General features: G+C 37.9%; 1 protein-coding gene across 9 annotated transcripts in view; it reads left to right on the top strand.

Moving 5' to 3' along the window:
• utrn (utrophin) overlaps positions 1 to 21100 on the top strand; it is a 420528-nt gene that overhangs the window by 334744 nt on the left and 64684 nt on the right. For all 9 annotated transcript variants that reach the window (XM_061900556.1, XM_061900559.1, XM_061900555.1 and 6 more), the window contains 4 exons: positions 10587 to 10648; positions 12978 to 13052; positions 15426 to 15627; positions 18833 to 18918. In XM_061900556.1, the coding sequence (XP_061756540.1) occupies positions 10587 to 10648; positions 12978 to 13052; positions 15426 to 15627; positions 18833 to 18918 (425 nt within the window). The remainder of the gene's footprint in view (positions 1 to 10586; positions 10649 to 12977; positions 13053 to 15425; positions 15628 to 18832; positions 18919 to 21100) is intronic.

Below are 21100 nucleotides of genomic sequence, written 5' to 3' on the forward strand. Positions count from 1 at the left end.
TAATATGAAATGTAGTTTAGAATGCTTAAATGTTATTTAAAAAAATATAGCATTAATGTTATGAAACAATGGCAACAGAAAATATATATATTTTTAAAATAAAAAATCAGTTCTCTGGACATACCGTTTTTTTCGGATTATAAATCGCTCCGGAGTATACAATGCACCGGCCTAAAATGCATGATTAAGAAGCTAAAAAACATATAGAAGTCGCATTTTGGGGGGAAATTTATTTGATAAAACCCAACTCCAAGAATAGACATTTGAAAGGCAATTTAAAATAAATAAAGAATAGTGAACAACAGGCTGAATAAGTGTACGTTATATGACGCATAAATAACCAACTGAGAAGGTGCCTGGTATGTTAACGTAACATATTATGGTAAGAGTCATTCAAATAACTATAACATATAGAACATGCTATACGTTTACCGAACAATCTGTCACTCCTAATCGATAAATCCGATGACATCTTCTTCCTCGATGTCGCTTCTAAACAACTCTACCAACTCCAAAGGTATGCGCCGCTTTCTCATGTCGTTTTCTGCTGCATATTTCACTACGTCCAGCTTGTAATCTGCAGTACATTATTTCCTTTTTGGTGCCATTTTTGTTCTGCCCTTCTCAGTTTTTATAAGTTACCGCCAACGATGAAATGATCCATATTAGTAGCTACGGCATATAGCATTTAGCATCCCATGACCCACATTGCACTTCTGCCATGACCCTCCCCCGCTGATTTCTTATTGGTTGACGTGTGTGACGATTGCTGACTTTTTGTTCGTCTCTTCCGCGAATGAGATAAATAATTTTATTTAATATTTGACGCTAGTGTGTTAATAATTTCACACATGAGTCGCTCCTGAATATAAGTCGCACCCCCGGCCAAACTATGAAAAAAACTGCGACTTATAGTCCGAAAAATACGGTAATTACGGAAAAAAATGTTTGCATTTAAACGAAATTGCCACACAATTATTGTAAAAAATACTAATGAAAATATTGCCAGGTATGTGTTGATATAAAAAGCTATTAAGAATGCTTAAATTTTACTTAAAAAAAAAAACTTTTGCAGTTATTTAATTCTGTACAATGGCAACAGCAAAGATTAATGTTGGAAAAAAATCTGTTTTCCTGCACAAAATATATTATTTTTTAAATGTTTGCAATTAATTAACCTAAAATACTTCTTTAAAAAAATTACAATTTTACTGGTTATTTTTAATACTATGAAACGTAGTTGATGCTAAAAGGTCACTTTAAAACCGTCTGTGCAGTTATTTAATGTTTTAACCACAAACTATTTCTGTTAGTCATTATTTCCTATGGCAATAATGTAAATCCAAACCAATCAAAGCTCCAAAAGCTTCCACTCTAGAACAAAAATGTGAAATCTGCTCTCACTAAAATCTACCGTTGCCTCCGGAGGTACAAAGTGGTAAAACAACTTTCATAGCGCACTTTTAAAGTGGTGTTTACATCACTTATGTCTGAGTTGATCAGAGGGTCAATATTAATTGTTTGGACACGCAGCTCGGCACTGGGGGGTGTTACAGGTGAAAGAGTGGGAGGGGTTTGTAGTTCAGAGATAAACAACAACAGTTTGATCACAGATGTGACCGACCATTGAACCTGCATCCGCCCACTCTCACTAACAAATTACACACACATTAAATGCACAAATGCATATGAACTCAGGTGGAAGCTAATATTAAATATACTGTACTACTACAACTACTGCCCTAATAACCATCTTTTGAGTATAACCCCTGTCACATCCTCTACATCATGGGTGTCAAACTCTGGCCCGTGGGCCAAATTTGGCCCGCCGTGTAATTTAATTTGGCCCTTCAGGCAATATCAAATTAACATTAGAGCTGGCCCACCGCTGTAACACCGCATTCCCCGCTAATACTTTTACTTGCCAAGCCTCCCGATTTTCCCGGAAGACTCCCAAAGTACAGTGCCCCTCCCAAATTTCATCCCGGACAACAATATTGGGGGTGGGCCTTAAAAGCATTGCCTTTGGCATTCTCTGCAACCTGTCGCCGCGTCCGCTTTTCCTCCATACAAACAGCTTGCTGGCGCAGTCACATAATATATGCGGCTTATACACACACACACAAGTGAATGCAACGCATACTTTGTCAACAGCCACACAGGTCACACTGAGGGTGGCCGTATAACCAACTTTAACACTGTTACAAATATGCGCCACACTGTGAACCCACACCAAACAAGAATGACACATTTCGGGAGAACATCCGCACCGTAACACAACATAAACACAACAGAACAAATACCCATAACCCCTTGCAGCACTAACTCTTCCGGGACGCTACAATATACACCCCCGGCTATCACCAAACCCCTTCCATCTCAACCCCGCCACCAAAAAGAGGCATACCATTTTTCTTTAAATTTTATTTGATATGCCATTGATAATTTTTAATTATTAATATTATTTGAAACTCTCTTTTGCATGTCACTATAAAGTTATATACTGTAAGCTTTGCTTGTTCAAGATTCAATACAAAACTTGGTTGGGTCCCTATTAAAAGGTTCATTTGTTCAACCTTGGCCCACGGCTTTGTTCAGTTTTAAATTTTGGCCAACTCTGTATTTGAGTTTGACACCCCTGCTCTACATAATTAAAATTAAAGACACGACGTTGGTGGACAAAAAAACACCAAAGCTTCCTCTCACTGGTTTTCTCTTTAAAAGCCATGAGATCTTTTGGGCCCTCGCTGATGGACTAAAATCATTCAAAGTCGCTCATCGTCCCTTGTCCCCATCTGCTTTATTTTTATTTTTTTTCCCGAGCTGACAAAGGGCAACTGATTAAAAAGGCGACGTATCCACCTCCTGCAGCCAGGGAGATCCAAGCACCATATTGGAAAGGGGAAATGAAACTCCCTCCGCACAACCTCATTCACAACCTGCTGTCGCGAGCTGGCAACATCTCTCGCCGTCCTTTTTACAGCCATTTGGCTGCACGGAGTAAGGAGATCATTCTCAGAGGGCATCCGGGAGAAAATGTATCATGTATGCCTTCAAGACCATTTATAACCAATCTATTCACATTTGGAAATAATGTGTTTATAGTAGATGTAATACAAATAATCGGTTTTGGGTTCAAACTGCCACCTTCACTTTTTTAAGTAGATTTTAAAATGATCTACAGCCATGCAAAGTGTAAAAATAAGTTAACCACTGTTTAATATTAAGACATTAACACAATAATACACCGTTTTAATGTAACAAAGTTAGGTTGCAGATGCACCTTATGCATTCTTACTTTTATGCACGTGTAACAAGAAGGCATCCACTATTACTGTTAAATTAAACAAACACTTACTTTTAACTCGAATGACAAAAAAACATTGTTGATATTTGGGGGAAAATAATGACGTAAAATAATAGCTCCAGTGTCAAACCATTGCCATCATTTCTGAAGTATTTTTAACAATCTAAAGTCCTTTAAAAAACACTTGATGAGCTGGACATGTTTTAATCCACAAATTGATTAAAAGAAAAAATATCAAATACAATAAAAACACAAACTTCAAAAAGAATAATATGATTTAACAAAGTCATGTGGGTTAGGACTGTTGTTGTTTAAAAATAATTAAACAGTCGTTAAGAATGCTAAATTGTTTTACGATGGCAACATTTTGACGATTTCAATTCAACCTAAACCTAAAAAAACATTTTCACATTATCTTTAGTTATGCAGGTGTAAAAAGTCGTTAGCCACTGTTAATATTAAGATTAGAAATAAGAGTCAAACTGTTGAAGATTGTTACATCCTTTAGTCATGTAGGTGTAAAAGGAAGTTATCCACTGTAAGACTGCACAAGTAATCAAAATTTAATTAACATTGAGGTTTTAATTAGTGCGGTAAATAACTGCAAGAGTTTGAGGTTTTTTTTCCCTCCGCCGTCAGTGACAGACATGTTCGGCATTTAGAATTGTTGAGCCTGGCGTTTGTTCGTCTCTCGCTTTAAACAAAAACAAAGACGTCGGAGTTTGTGCATCCCTCTCAGCACCTGAGCGCGTTTATTTAACTGAACAGAGTGACGCCTCTTTTCACTCATTTACAATCTTTGTCTCGGCGAAGACTAGAGCTGGGCGCCGCGGTGAACACAATTACAGTACAGAGAGCCCCGCCAGGGAGAAGTGCTGCAAAGTACCACAAAATTGGAGGAAAACAATTTGATTATAAAGCCAAATGTCCCATTGTGGGAATATTTCAGCTTCCAATCAAAGAGGCAATATGAGCCCATCAACACGGAAAAACTAGCGAAATGCCATGCTCACGTGATGGCAACAAACAAAAAGACAACGTCAGTCCTAATTTTTCCAACAAATGAGTCCATTTTTTTTTTTTTGTTTATTTCTTTAGGATAACAAAGTTATTTACCTTCTAATTGCAGTACAAAGGTAAACAATTCTACAGTGATGAGAAATAAAAGTTTAAATTCTTTCAAATGAAAACTTGTGTTCATAATATATATTATGATTACATTACATTATAAATACTTTATAGCTTTTATCGATTATTCCTTCAGTTAAAGAGCATGATGTTGATAAAAGCTCTTAATCTGTCTGCATAAAGCCAAATCATTTTTGAAATAAATTATTGCATATTGGTTTATTGTGTGGTATGTTGAGACAAGAATATGTTGATTGACAGTCTAAAAGTAACACATCTTCCTTTATTTATTTTTTTCGCAGTGGTATGTATTTCTATGTATAAAATATAAAAATTGCTCATCTAATTGCAAACGCATTTCTGGAGGGAAAAATCACAATTACCTTTTTTCTCAAAATCGTGCAGCCCTAATCCACTACTAATTTTAAGAAATAGCAGCAATTAAATACAATAATGTAAAGATTTAACTTAAATGACAAATGTTAAGTCACAGATACGCCTCACTTATTTCAATTTATAACATTCTTAATTGCAATATAGGTGTAAAAAGAAGTTAGTCACTTGTAAACATAATATGTAAAAAAAATTAAAAAATAATGTTTTCCATGTTTGACACATAAACAGCATGCATTTATAATATGTTCCGGTCGAGTCCTCAATTACAAAATGATCAGCAGGCTCAATATTATATTTTAATAATTAATAGAGAAGGTTGAAGCATTGTCAGGCAGCAATATGAAGACCATTAACTTGTACAACATGTAATGTACACAATATCAGAAGCATTTATCCAAGTAGAAATATCACAGATTACAGGCAACCCCGAAAATTATCTGTTGAGGGTACACTTATTGATGATGTATAATTATACTTTCATTTTGAGTTAACTCTTAAAATGCGGTTAATCACAATTAAATATTTTAATCGTTCGACAGCCCTAGTTAATATAAAAAGTAGTTAAGAACGCCTCATTATTATTTAAAAAAACAGCTTTACAGTTATGAAACAATGGCACTAGCAAAGATATTTTTATTTATAAAAAATCAGTTCTCTGCACATAATTATATAAAAACATGTTTGCAATTATTTTAAACAAAAAGACAAAATTGTCACACTATTATTATTATTATAAAAAATCCTGTTAAGAATATTGCCTGATATGTGTTGGTATAAAAAGCTATCCAGGGTGTACGCAACCTTCCGCCCGATTGTAGCTGAGATAGGCTCCAACGCCCCCCGCTGCCCCCAAAAGGGAATAAGCGGTAGGTAATGGATGGATGGATGAAATATTACTTATTAAAAATGTTACTTAAAAAATATTTTTACAGTTATTTAAATGCTGTACAATGGCAACAGCAATAATTAATGTTAGAAAAAAAGTTTGTATAGATAATTTCTTCAGTTAAAGAGCATGATGTAGATCAGTGGTTCTCAAATGGGGGTACTTGAAGGTTATGTCAAGGGGTACATGAGATTTTTTTTTTAAATATTCTAAAAACAGCAACAATTCAAAAATCATTTATACAAATATTAATTGAACAATACTTCAACAAAATATGAATGCAAGTTTATAAACTGTGAAAAAAAAAATACAACAATGCAATATTCAGTGTTGACAGCTAGATTTTTTGTGGACTTGTTCCATAAATATCGATGTTAACGATTTCTTTTTTTGTGAAGAAATGTTTAGAATTAAGTTGATGAATCCAGATGGATCTCTATTACAATCCCCAAAGAGGGCACTTTAAGTTGATGATTACTTCTTTGTGTAGAAATCTTTATTTATAATTGAATCACTTGTTTATTTTTCAACAAGTTTTTTGTTATTTTTATATCCTTTTTTCCAAATAGTTCAAGAAATAGAGCTGTATTTTACTTCTGTATCTCTTTTTTTCAACCAAAAATGCTTTGCTCTGATTAGGGGGTACTTGAATAAAAAAAAGTTCACAGGGGATACATCACTGAAAAAAGGTTGAGAACCACTGATGTAGATTACTACTCTTAATCTCTTTGCATAAAGCCAAATAATTTTTGAAGTAAATTATTGCGTATTGGTTTATTTTGTAGTATGTTGAGACAAAAATATGGATAAACAGCTACTGGTTTAATAACAGTTCGATTATCAGAGAAAAAGCTGAATTACATACATAGTTATTTCTTTGACGTTTTGTACAACTTTTGAGTTGTTTTTTCTTTTGAACTACAAATTGTGTTTTCCTATTGTGGTTGGTAAAGCACATGTATTGCCATGACGTCGACAAAGAACAGCAAACATGAATGCATGAGCCATTTTCCTAATACGATACAATATTGTTTGATGATAAATGGAAAAAAACAATATTGTATTTAAGTTATCGCCAACCATTTTGCGTACTGAACCTACAGTTTGAGAACTACTTCCTCAGGCTAATGTTTAATAATGTGCTCACCAAATGGAATTGTGATTCAGAGTGATGCAGAGAAAACATATCAGTGAACATTTACTTTACCCTTTTGTTGTAAATGCATGCGCTTTACAGAAAATGTCAACAGCTATTATTTACCTTTTTTGTTTGGAATTATTAAAAAAACACATTTATTTCCTTTAGTATATTACATACATGGTGGTTTTATCTACCTGCTGCCGTATGCATGGCCTCTCCATGACCTCATTTCATGTGTTGATGCCTACTTGGAGATGACATTTAATGATGGCTCTGGTGAGAAAATGTCAGGAGTCTAAGTGTCTCTGTCCCCACATGGCCGCACTATGGAAGACTAATACTGCAAGAGGGTCCACTTTGGCTTTCAGGTGTCATTTCAATTCTGCTGGGGATGAAGTGTCCCAAAAAACCTGACGCCTGTTCTCGTACTCCCTGTCCCTGCTGCCTGATTTCAACTGCACCGTCTTTTTTTGCGGGAAAATCTACTTTTTTTTTAGGTGCACAAAAAAGACCTTTCTTGGCCTTGACAGTGCGAGAATGTCCAAGGGGAGGGGGCGGAAAGAAATGTTCTCATTTTGACATTCATGAGCTGCAGATTTACGCACATGCACGCCAATCTCTGCGTTGATGGAAATTCTGCCATTCTGTTGTGTGTCCGCGCCCCCGCCGTTATGAGTAGCAATAGAAGCAGCTTGAACACTGCGGTCTGCTTTATTTATTACGCCCTATTTTATTCGTATTAGGGTGATAAACAAGCAGGAAGTGGAGCGCTGCAGTGTGATCGTTAGCTTATTTGCGGACCGACACCTTCCCTTTTGTTGGTTAGGATGTGATGTTTATACAAACCCTGTTTCCATATGAGTTGGGAAATTGTGTTGGATGTAAATATAAATGGAATACAATGATTTGCAAATCCTTTTCAATCCATATTCAATTGAATAAACTACAAAGACAAGATATTTGATGTTCGAACTCATAAACTTAATTTTTTTTCGCGAATAATAATTAACTTAGAATTTCATGACTGCAGCACATGCCAAAGTAGTTGGGAAAGGGCATGTTCACCACTGTGTTACATCACCTTTTCTTTTAACAAAACTCAATAAACGTTTGGGAACTGAGGAAACTAATTGTTGAAGCTTTGAAAGTGGAATTCTTTCCCATTCCTGTTTTTTGTAGAGCTTCAGTCGTTCAACAGTCCGGGGTCTCCGCTGTCGTATTTTATGCTTCATAATGCGCCACACATTATAGATGGGAGACAGGTCTGAACTGCAGGCAGGCCAGAAAAGTACCCGCACTCTTTTTTTTACGAACCCACGCTGTTGTAACACATGCTTAATGTGGCTTGGCATTGTCTTGCTGAAATAAGCAGGGGCGTCCATGAAAAAGACGGCGCTTAGATGGCACCATATGTTGTTCCAAAACCTGAATGTACCTTTCAGCATTAATGGTGCCTTCACAGATGTGTAAGTTACCCATGCCTTGGGCACTAATGCACCCCCATACCATCACAGATGCTGGCTTTTGAACTTTGCGTCGATAACTGTCTGGATGGTTCGCTTCCCCTTTGGTACAGATGACACATTGTCGAATATTTCCAAAACCAATTTGAAATGTGGACACGTCAGACCACAGAATACTTTTCCACTTTGCATCAGTCCATCTTAGATGATCTCGGGCCAAGAGAATACAATGATTTGTAAATCGTTGTATTCCGTTTATATTTACATGTAACACAATTTCCTAACTCATATGGAAACGCAAAGTATGTAAATACTTATTTTACATGAACATATAAAACATACAGTCCTGGGATGAGGTGGCGACTTGTCCAGTGTGTACACCGCCTTCCGTTTGATTGTAGCTGAGATAGGCGCCATCGCCCCCCGCGACCTCAAAGGGAATAAGCGGTAGGAAATGGATGGATGGATGGATATAAAACATACAAAGTCTCAAAAAAATCCTCATGCAAAAAACTCAAAATCTGATCTTTACAGAGCTTTGTAGGATCGAGGCCTAGTGGAAGTCGAAGTTCACTATTAAATGTGCGTTACCGCCACTTACTGATCTGTAGTAAAACTAATTAATTCCCTTTGAAGCAAGAAACGTTTAGATATTTTTTAGCTTCATTGTCTTCATTTGTTGACGCGTATCATTGACTTCCTTTTTTATGTTGTTATTCTAAGTTTGCAGGCTTTCTATATTTTCTGCAAACTTTCCATATCTTGTTTGTTTTCTGTTGTTGGTTTTCTTAGATCATCTTTCATTTCTTATATAATTTATTCTTTAAATTCATTGGATAGTTTTTGTAGTATCCCTTCTTGATTCCTATCATGTCCTGTGTCCAACCTCAAATCTTGTCCCCCCTTGTGTCCTGTGTCAGCTGTCACAGAATGTTTTGGGATTTCAGTTTTTCCTTTATCTTTTGGCGTCCCGGCAAGCTGCTGATGTCAGTGCCTCTTGTGTCTTAAACGGCAGTTGCTTCTTTAGCGACTCGCGGCACTTTTAACTTCTTTGTTTCAACAATTTTGTACCTTGCGCCGTTCAGAGATCACTTTGAGGTGTCAGCCTGTCAACTTATATCACTCTTTAAAACGGCTATAAACTCGCCATAGCTTTTGGTTGCTAGGCAACCGTTTTGAATTACGGTAAGGCGCCATTGGCTTGTGGCTAACGGCTCTTCCAACTCGCCTTAGTTCAGCGTATCAGTGCCTCTCAACTAGGGCTGGGCGATATGGCCTTTGTTTAATATCTCCATATTTTTAGGCCATATCACGATACACAATATATATCTCAATATTTTGCCTTACCCTTGAATTAACATTTGATACATATAATCACTGCAGTCTGATGATTCTATGCGTCTACATTAAAACATTCTTGTTCAAACTGCATTAAAATATGCTCATTTAATACTTTCATGCAGAGAAGGAAATCACAACTATGTCAATTGACCAAGACTGTATTTATTAAACAGTTATTAGCAGGTGATTTTTCAAATGATGCTCCATATTAACAGTAATGCTACTTTCGGTAGCAACGCTTGTGCCTCAGACTTGACAAATTAAAGTTGTCTATTCGACATATTCTCGCTTGAAGCCGAACCACCGCCAGACGATGGACCCCCTGCTGTTTTTATTGGGATTTAATTCTTCCTTCAGTTGTTACCAAATTCCCACCTTCTTTCTCACGTATTACCACTCGCACAGCTTTGCTAGCATCACAGCTAACGTCGCCCATGCTGCTACCTCTCTGCTCCGCGAGGGCGTATACGTATGTGACGTATGACGTGACAGCATGTGACTTGTGTAAGAAGGTGCGCTTAAACTCTGTGAGAAGGAGACACAAGAAAGAGTGGGAAAAGCCTGTAGTGTAATGCCCGCAGCTAAAAGCAACTGCGTGAGAACGTATTCTCAAATATCACCATATAGTCATTTTCTATATCGCACAGATACAAACCCTATCGATATATCGCCCAGCCCTACTCTCAAATGACCAAAATCAGGTCGAAGATGCCAGGTGACTTTCCTGTGGCTGTGATCACAAATCAGTGGTCAAAATCTTCAGACTTAACAAAAACTTCGGTCGCAGAAGCGGAACCTTTTTTTTTTGCGTCCTTTCTCATTGACAGGAAGTGACGCTACGAACAATGCAAACCGTTTTCAACATACTTTTTATTACTTTGACAGTGTTTGACATCCTGATTCCTCATCTTTTTTTCTTTGTAGCCACCAGACACAAACAACATGCTGGGACCATCCCAAGATGACGGAGCTCTACCAGTCGCTAGGTAGGTTATCTGTGGAACAAAAATGATCAAAATGTCCTAATATGGTTTGTTTGTTCACGTAGAATAACAATGTATGGTGATTTTGGAATTATATTTACAAAATTTTAGCTATGACTTCAGCTTGATCTTACACTCTTATTAGGAGTTTTATCAGTGTATATATATTCAGTCATGTTGTGTTAGCATTAGCTTTACCATTAGCTAACACACTTACCCTCTAAAAGTAGAAAAAATGTAAATGTTTTGTCATTCAAAGGGCACTTACTTGCTTTTAGAAACTTTTGTGATCATATACCTACTAGGGTTGTACCGTATACCAGTATTAGTATGGTACCACGATACTAATGAATCATATTCGATATTATACCGCTTCAGAAAAGTACCGGTCCGCCACCCCACCACGTCACGTCATGCCATTGCTGGTGTACGAGCAGAGGAGCATGTTCGGCAGTGTTATGTACAGATGAGGGAAGGAGGCGACAACCAGGGCACAACTGCGGTTCAGAATGTTTATTTAAACCTTTGATGATTACATGGCGTGTGTATGCTACTCTAAGTGAATGAGTGTTGACTATGTGTAATAATAATAGTGTAAATGTTACCAGGGTTTGTTGTCTGTGAGTGTTGGTTGTATCCTTCGTCGAATCCAGAGGGGCAAGGCGAAGTAGCAGTTCGTGAGCAGGCAAGAGGTCGGGGGCAGGAGCGAGGCAGCGTGGTCTGGGCCCGAGCAGGGAGGTCGTGGATCGAGGAAGGTAGTTAGGAATCCGGATGGATGTCGAGAGGCAAGGTACAATCACGGAAGACAGGGGAGTCACTGCGGAAGACACAAGGGACATGAACAAGGGGGACACGGAGAGAGCAAAGAGCAAAGCACAGGGGAGGGAATGCCAGAACTAATGCTTACTGGGAAGATAGCGACGTTCTGGCAAAGGTTCCTCGGGTCTGCTGGTCTTTATGCCGCTCCCTTTCATCAAGTTCAGGTGTGTTGATTGTTGATTGAGTGCAGGCTCAATGCTGCGTGGGCGTGCTGCGCTCAGCACGAGCGGGGATGTGTCTGAGCATTCTGTGAGCGGAGGCAAGTCTTAGCGCGTTGACAGAGGTGCCCGCCACCGAGGAAACGCGGGTTCGACTCCGCGTAATGACAGGCTGTGCAGAATCACGGAGTACTTAGAAGCAGACACAGTGTGTAGACAAAAAAGGGAGAATGGACGCATTATGGCTTAAAAACTAACAATAAAGGTGAAATTATAACACTAAAACACCCTCAAGAAGAGGGACTTTAAAACATGGCTAGTTAGCTAGCCCCATCCGGGGTCAGCAGTGTTTTAGCTACTTCTAAATCACTAATCTTTGCCTCCATGGCGACAAACAAAGTAAGTTTCTTACAAGTATCATCCCTGCAGGATGAGGAATAGCTAAACATGCTTCACTACACACCTTAGCTCACCGGCGTCACAATGTAAACAAACCACATTGGTCGATCTACACCTAACATCCACTGTAATGATACCAAGTACAGTAGTGTATCTAGTCGATGCTACTATGATTACATCAATAATTTTTAGCATCACAAAATCTTTTTTCGTTTTTTTTTTAATTTATATTATGTTTATAAACTCAGGAAATATGTCCTTGGACACATGAGGACTTTAAATATGACGAATGTATGATCCTGTAACTACTTGGTGTTGGATTGATACCCAAATTTGTGGTGTCATCCAAAGTATTAAACAACAGAAGAATAAGTGAGTATTACATTTTAACAGAAGTGTAGATAGAACATGTTAAGAGAGAAAGTACGCAGATATTAACAGTAAATGAACAAGTACATTAATAATTAATTTTCTACCTCTTGTTCTTAATGATTTTGACAAAATAATATAATGGTAAATGACACAATATGTTACTGCATATGTCAGCAGACTAAGTTAGGAGCCTTTGTTTGTTTACTTACTAATAAAAGACAAGTTGTCTTGTATGTTCACTATTTTATTTAAGGACAAACTTGCAATAAGAAACATATGTTTAATGTACCCTAAGATTTTTTTGTTAAAATAAAGCCAATAATGCAATTTTTTGTGGTATCCTTTATTTAGAAAAGTACCGAAAAGCTTGAAATAATTTTGGTACCGGTACCAAATTCTTTAGCTTCAGGCCTACACTGCTGCTGTGTTCTGTTGAATTAAATGATACTTAATAATTGTTATTTTTTTTAGTTTTTATTGCACTATAAATGACAAAAAGAGGTCTTGCTTCAAGTCTAAAAAAGGAGTTTAGCAGCTTTTTGTTAACTATTTTTTTTCTATTTTGTCCCTCTTCTCATACACAGCGGACTTAAACAACGTGAGATTCTCAGCGTACCGCACTGCCATGAAGATCCGCCGCCTGCAGAAAGCGCTCTGCTGTAAGTCAAATGTGTATTTTTGGTGGATTATCACAGGTAGTAATGTTGCACACAATTCTTCAGTAAACTTATGTTTAACACCTTTTTGGCAAATTTAAGGCTGCTTTATTCCTAATGTGTAACTGGCTGCAGCTGCATTGGAGCACAGTGACAAATGTGATATACCGTATAAACTATAATTTACCCGAGTGGTTATTATAACAATGGCCCTTTGAGGCAGTTCAGCTGTCTCCACCAAAATAACAATAAAACACAAAAGTACAGGTGCAGTTTTAACCTAATGAGTTGTAGTAATTCAAGCCTTTGAGGGAGCGCTATTGTATTGTTTTCCAATGTCTATTTGTGGCTTGGATGCATTAGCTTGAGTGCTTCCAGATTGGATGAAATCCAAGTTCGAAGCAGCGATGTCATATTCACAACCACTGGTTGGTTTTCATTGTGTGCGTCTCAATGTGAATGTCCACTAATTTATGTGTGAGTGGCACATTTCCACACAAACACGCATGAAAGGCATACTATGAAACACCTAATTGGGTTAAGCCTGTGCCAGGGGTGCTTGAAATGCACAAAACGAGCTTGCGTGGCATCCGGCTAATGTGCCTCAGCGTAGCCTCTCGGCGTCATGTCACATTGTGTGTGTTTGTGTGGACAAAAAACTGCGAGACAGCAAAGAAAGCGATGTGCCTCCTGCATACCACAGTAATTAGTGCAGCATGGTGAGCGGGAGGTAGCACAAGGCAGTGCTGACAAATGTTGCATGTGCAATAACGATTAATTCAAATGTGTTGTCTTCAAATTGAGTACACAAGTTACATTTCAGCAAGCCATCAAATACATCTTGGATATACGGTAGATCACCGCTCCTTTTTGGGGGTTACGTTTCAAGACCAGGGTTTGGATGGCAAATAAATAAACTTAAATAACGGAAACCCATAAAAACCATTATCGTTAGCTCACCAAAGATTGAAAGAATATTTGCTTCAACTCTCACTGTTTTTGAATTGAGACAGGATGCCTCAATTAAATGACAAATTACCACAAACAATCATAATGACAATAACCGCACTGCTTCCTAAATAAACAACTTAAAGGGGAACTGCTATTTTTGAGGAAAATGTTGCCTATAAATCCCAATCCTTATGAGAGACAAGAACACAAACGTCTGTTTTAATGCATTCTAACTCAAAAATAAATTTAAATAAAATGCAGCTCAATGGAGCTATTGGGAGCCATGATATCATTGTGTCTAATGGAAATATATGAACAACCCATCAGTCGACATCCCAGTGAGAGCAGGCATTATACAGTAAGCGATGTTTTATTAGGCACACCTGTGAAAAACAATTCTAGGTGACTACCTCTTGAAGCTCATCGAGAGAATGCCAAGAGTGTGCAAAGCAGTAATCAGAGCAAAACGTGTTTTCAGTTATTTCACTTTTTTGGGGTTAAGTACATGTGTTCATTCATAGTTTTGATGCCTTCAGTGACAATCTACAATGTAAATAGTCATGAAAATAAAGAAAATACATTGAATGAGGAGGTGTGTCCAAACTTTTGGCCTGTACTGTATACAAATTCATATAAACAAAGTGCACAAATCCACTGTAATTTAGAGTAGTCAGTGATTATAGTGCAGTATTTTTGTAGTATCCACTGGAAATTTGTCAACACACACATTATTGTCTTACTACACAATGTGCTATTTAAGTTGTACACATTCTACACTAAAACTTATCCAAGTGTCATTTCTATTGGATTACTGTGTAGATAATGGCATGTAAGATCATCTAAAGTAGTATTTTAAGGAGCGTATATTCAATTTTTGTATTCCACTATGTTGTTAACTTTGTGTGCACAAAATCACTTTGCTCTTAAATCTTTTAAATGAATGCAGAACTCAATTTCCTTCTTTTACGAACAAATTTATCTCTGGATTATTCCAATAGTGCTGCATTCCATTTCGCAGCATCGAGCAAGTCAGACCATATCATGGTTGATGAGCATTAAGGTGAATCATAAAGCCTAGAAATGAGCATATATACTTTTATGAGAAGTTAAAAAAAAAAAGTACCTAACTCTGCCCTTTTGAACTACTTTTCCCGCTCAATGCTGTATGAAAATGTGCACTAAAAAAATGACAGTCACCAGCAAATTAGATTAATGGAAACTTGACTGACTTATTTCCACCATATCAATATTTGATCACAGCGATCCGTCTGTTCGCGCTCTCTTTGCACTCATGCAGTGTCCCTATCAACATTGTGTGCCATTTCCTAGAACATCATTCAACACAACTGCTGCTAGGTAGTGACTGACTCATCCAACCTACATCATCACTTTGGTGTCACTTCCTGTCCTTTTTTTCTTTTGCAGTGGACCTGTTGGAGCTAAGCGTGGCCCAGAACACGTTTGCGCAGCACAAACTGACCAACAACAACCAGCTTCTGTCCGTCCCTGACGTCATCAACTGTTTGACCTCCATCTATGACGGCCTAGAGCAGGAGCACAAAGACCTGGTCAACGTGCCGCTCTGCGTCGACATGTGTCTCAACTGGCTGCTTAACGTCTACGACACGTATGTTTACATCCGCAGTTATTTACGACACTTCCGTCGACAATGGACCTCCCCCACAGTAATAATCCTTCCTGATTTACCACATTTAGATTCAACATTTTCACCAAAATTTTGGGTGATCCTTCTAACAAGAACACAATTGATATTTCCGGACCATAGGGCGCACCAGATTATTAGGCGCACTGCTGATGAATGGTCTATTTTTTATATTTTTTTCCATACTGTATATAAGGCGCACCATATTATAGGGCGCATTAAAGAAGTCACGCTATTATTTTTTTTTCTAAATGGAAAACACTTCCTTTTGGTCTATATAACATACAGTGGGGCAAAAAGTATTTAGTCAGCCACCGATTGTGCAAGTTCTACCACTTAAAATGATGACAGAGGTCTGTAATTTTCATCATAGGTACACTTCAACTGTGAGAAACAGAATATAACAAAAAAATCCAGGAATTAACATTGTAGGAATTTTGAAGAATTTATTTGTAAATTATGGTGGAAAATAAGTATTTGGTCAACCATTCAAAGCTCTCACTGATGGAAGGAGGTTTTGGCTCAAAATCTCACGATACATGGCCCCATTCATTCTTTCCTTAACACGGATCAGTCGTCCTGTCTCCTTAGCAGAAAAATAGCCCCAAAGCATGATGTTTCCACCCCCATGCTTCACGGTAGGTATGGTGTTCTTGGGATGCAACTCAGTATTCTTCTTCCTCCAAACACGAGTTAAATTTATACCAAAATGGATACATGGATAATACAGCACAGGATTGAGAGAATGTCATGTGGTCAGATGAAACCAAAATAGAACTTTTTGGTATAAACTCAACTCGTCGTGTTTGGAGGAAGAAGAATACTGAGTTGCATCCAGTGAGAGCGTTCAGTGGTTGACCAAATACTTATTTTCCACCATAATTTACAAATAAATTCTTTAAAATTCCTACAATGTGATTTCCTGGATTTTTTTTCACATTCTGTCTCTCACAGTTGAAGTATACCTATGATGAAAATTACAGACTTCTGTCATCCTTTTAAGTGGGAGAACTTGCACAATCGGTGGCTGACTAAATACTTTTTTGCCCCACTGTATAATGCTGCTTTTTTGGTCAAAATGTTGCATAGATTATGTTTTACAGATCATCTTCAAGCTGCTTTCTGACAGTTGCTTCAGGATGCGCTGTTTTGTGGGCGGTCTTATTTATGTGTTTCACCTTCGGCAGCGTCTTCTCCCTGTCATCTTTGTTGTAGCGGTGTAGCGTGCAAGGACAGGAGTCAAAAAAGTGTCAAAAGATGGAGCTAACTGTTTTAATGACATTAAGACTACTTAAATCAATAACGGAGCAGCATCGCCTCATCCGGAAACAACAACAATGCCGGAAATGTGTCCCGTGAAAAACCGACCAACCCAAACTCTCTATTAACTATAGTTCCTTACGTGAATAATTTAAACTCACGCCACCGGTATGATTTAGCGCTTTCATGGCAAGTTTACTGACAGATATAAGTAAGAACCTTACACTACTTTATATTACAAAATGGCAACAGCAGAGGATGAATGTCCCATAACAAGAAGATAGAGAAAAAGAAGAAGCTTATCGACTACGGTGTCTGACTACAAAGGCGGACACAATTTTTCAGGATTTATCCAGATCCCAAATACAGATCAGCAGGTACCAGAAAGTAAGAAAAGGTGCTTCTGCATAATATTGCAAAACAAAACGCCAGATATGTCTTACCTTATACACATACCATAGTAATAATCGTATGTTGAAACACATCAAGCGGTGCAGCTTCATAGCTTACCAAAGTCGTACTAAAACATTTTGATAGATTTTTGAGCGCCATGTGTAACGTTCTATATTTTCAATGGAACATTTAATATGTTGGTGTTGTTTACAGCATATTGCAGTCTAATAATAACTTAGATTTATATCGCGCTTTTCTAGACACTCAAAGCGCTCACAGAGAAGTGGGACTCAACATATATTCACACCTGGTGGTGGTAAGCTACATCAGTAGCCACAGCTGCCCTGGGGTAGACTGATGGAAGCGTGGCTGCCAGTTTGCGCCTATGGCCCCTCCGACCACCACCTATCATTCATTCATCGGTGTGAATGGCACCGGGGGCAAAGGGTGAAGTGTCCTGCCCGAGGACACAACGGCAGCGATTTTTGGATGTCAATAGGTGGGAAGCGAACCTGCAACCCTCAGGTTTCTGGCCGGCCGCTCTACCCACTACGCCATGCCGCCCCGTCTGCACGTATCTCTTATTTTTGACTGCCATCTACTGGTCACACTTATCATTACATCATGTACCAAATAAAATTGCTTCGAGGTCGGTAAGCAAAACCGAAATTATTCCGTACATTAAGCACACTGGGTTATAAGGCGCACTGTCAAGTTTTGAGAAAAAAAAGGATTTTAAGTGCGCTTTATACCGTAGTCCGAAAAATACGGTCATTTTGCTAAACCCCGATTATGAGACAACCTGTCTTTTTCACATATTTATCTGGGGAGAATTATTTATTCTGGCCTATGTGGTATTTCAAAGAAGATGAAGAAAGAAAATTATTTATTTATTTATTTATTTTTTTTAATAAAAGTGCAGAAAAAAATTAAAGGACCTTTACCATGGCCAAACATATCTTAAACATTTCCGTCGGACTCTTGTTTTGGTTGGATAATGAACCGTATTGGTCTTTATATTAAAGTTAAAGTACCAATGATTGTCACACACATACAAGATGAGGCGAAATTATTCTCTGCATTTGACCCATCACCCTTGATCGCCCCCTGGGAGGTGAGGGCAGCAGTGAGCAGCAGCGGTGCCGCGCCCGGGAATCATTTATGGTGATTCAACCCCCAATTCCAACCCTTAATGCTGAGTGCCAAGCAGGGAGGTAATGGGTCCCATTTTTATAGTCCTATTACTACATCTGCTGGAACACAGCACCACCTGGCAAGTGGACCTTAATGGCCAAAAAGTAAAACCTAATGGATGATGTCTGGCATGTGTCAGCCCTTGTGATCAAAACAATACTTCTAGTCTAGCAAGGCAGTACTGATAAAGTGATGAATTTAAATGTAACAATCTTATATACAACTTTTGTATTAACTGTCATTAGTAGAGTGTGTATGTGTGCCCAATAATGTATGACGCAGTTACTATTTTCATCTACTTTTAATGGTTGTGTTGTCGCAGTGGTCGCAGTGGGAAGATCCGGGTCATGTCCATGAAGATTGGATTGCTGTCTCTCTGCAAGGGACACCTTGAGGAGAAATACAAATGTAAGTGTGTGCACGTGGTTACGTATAGGCGGAGATAGCGACACGTCATCCTCTTTAGCCTTACATTAATAGTTAGGTCTGTAAGTGGGAGACAAGCATGTCAAGGCTCGTGTAATTGGATGAGAGACCTCCCACACTGTATTTAATTCTTTTTTTTTTCAAGGATTAGGGAGTGTGAATTAGGTTTACAGCACTGGGAGAAAACAATCATTTTACGCCTCTTATACTGTATCGGTGTCCTTGTAAATGTCCACCACTGTCTTTGCATTTATATTTGCACCTTTTCTGCCTTCTTGTTCATTCTCCTCCTGCTTTTTTTTCCACATTCTGGCATACAATATTCCATCCCTGAGCTTATGCATTCCCTTGGCACATTCTATTAGCCCAGAAAGAGTATCACGCACGCCTGATTGAATCCATCTTCTCTTGCCGCCGCACAGTCATAGGTTCACAAATAGCTACAGCAACACACCCACAGACATTAACCACGGTTGTTTCCATCTTTTTTGACGGTTATTTATTAGCCTTAGATGTTGTTAGGGCATTTGCCACATTAAGGAAAGACAATGTCTTTGGTTTTAATGTTAGCATCAATGCTAGCGAGCCTGCACCAGTCAGTTTGTGAGTTTTTAAAGTGCAGTTATCAGTCTTGGTTTTTTGATCATTTTAATTTAAAAGGGTAATACTAACCGTCAGGAGTTTTGCCACTGTCATCATTATTACCGTAACAGTCTTGTTTGCCCAGTAATAAAATCTAAATGCTTTGTCTTACAAAAATTCCCTCTGTGATATACCGCCCACTGTCTCCCATGCTACTGTTATTTGATTGATTCCTAACTTGTCCCAACTGCGTAAAGATGAAATTAAATATGATTGGATTTTCTTTCTGTCAACATTTTCGTCTTGTTTTTATTTGTTTACTAAACTGACAATTTTGTCATTGTTTTCACCATATGGATTTTTTTGTGATTAGGTATCGTCCTATTTTAGTCATGAAAAAATAGGTCGTTGACGTTAATGTTGACAAAACATTGTTTTTGTTGACAAAAATGTCAACAAAATTAACACTAAATAGAATTATTTCTAAAAGGATATATGAGCTAAGCACTAAAAGCAAAAGTACGTCATTCAGTGACAAATACGAGCTAGCTAAATCTAATGGAACTGTGCACTGTGCAATTCTGAAACCATACTCTCTGAAAATTAAATTTTTTTCCAGAAAAATAAAAATATCTGCTTTTTCAAAGCACTTGGTACTGTCTTGCATCCTTACTTCGTGGCACATTTTTTCCCGGAGGGGGTACACACAATCCCTCCACCAACGCCACCTTTTGCGGCTAAGATTTTGCGATTGTGTAAAGCCAATTCAAATTTTTACCAGCATCACTTTTGGCAGAAATGAAGAATCACAATTATAACCTCTCATCATCCCTCAATAGTTAGGTATATCCACTTGTGAGCAAAAAGCGCTAAGCACGGAGAAATATAAAACAGTTTTTTTCCCCATCATCCTTGTGGCGCCTCCTAGAGAATGCCGGGCACTTTTCTATATCTAATCCAACCACTGATTAAAGGCCTTCAGTTGTTCTGCCTAGCAATAGGAAGACAGGCAAACATGTGAGATTAGCACAATGTTTGAGCTACATATATTGCAACAACTTAAAAAAAAATTTAAATGTTGAATGATTTGTGTTGGCCATGTTTGTTTGTTTTTCATATAAAATGATCACTCCGGATGTTTGCACATTAAATATCATACTCACATGGACACCATGACACTCAAATTGCTGTTGAATAATCCAGTTATTAGCATAATATTAGAGTTTGTTACTAATTTATTCAGAAATTATTATAATAACATAATACATTTTTTTTTTTCTCATAGGGTTCGGTCTCATTGTTGGGCCACCAAACAATATACTGTATTTTTCTTAGTATAAGTCGCTCCGGAGTGTAAGTCGCACCTGCCGAAAATGCTTAATAATGAAGGGAAAAAACATATGTTAGTCGCACTGGAGTATAAGTCGCATTTTTGGGAGAAATTTATTCGATAAAACCTAACACCAAGAATAGACATTTGAAAGGCAATGTAAAATAAATAAAGAATAGTGAACAACAGGCTGAATAAGTGTATGTTATATGACGCATAAATAACCAACTGAGAACATGCCTGGTATGTTGA

This window comes from Nerophis ophidion, linkage group LG05 (assembly GCF_033978795.1).
Source record: "Nerophis ophidion isolate RoL-2023_Sa linkage group LG05, RoL_Noph_v1.0, whole genome shotgun sequence".
Lineage (NCBI taxonomy): Eukaryota > Metazoa > Chordata > Actinopteri > Syngnathiformes > Syngnathidae > Nerophis > Nerophis ophidion.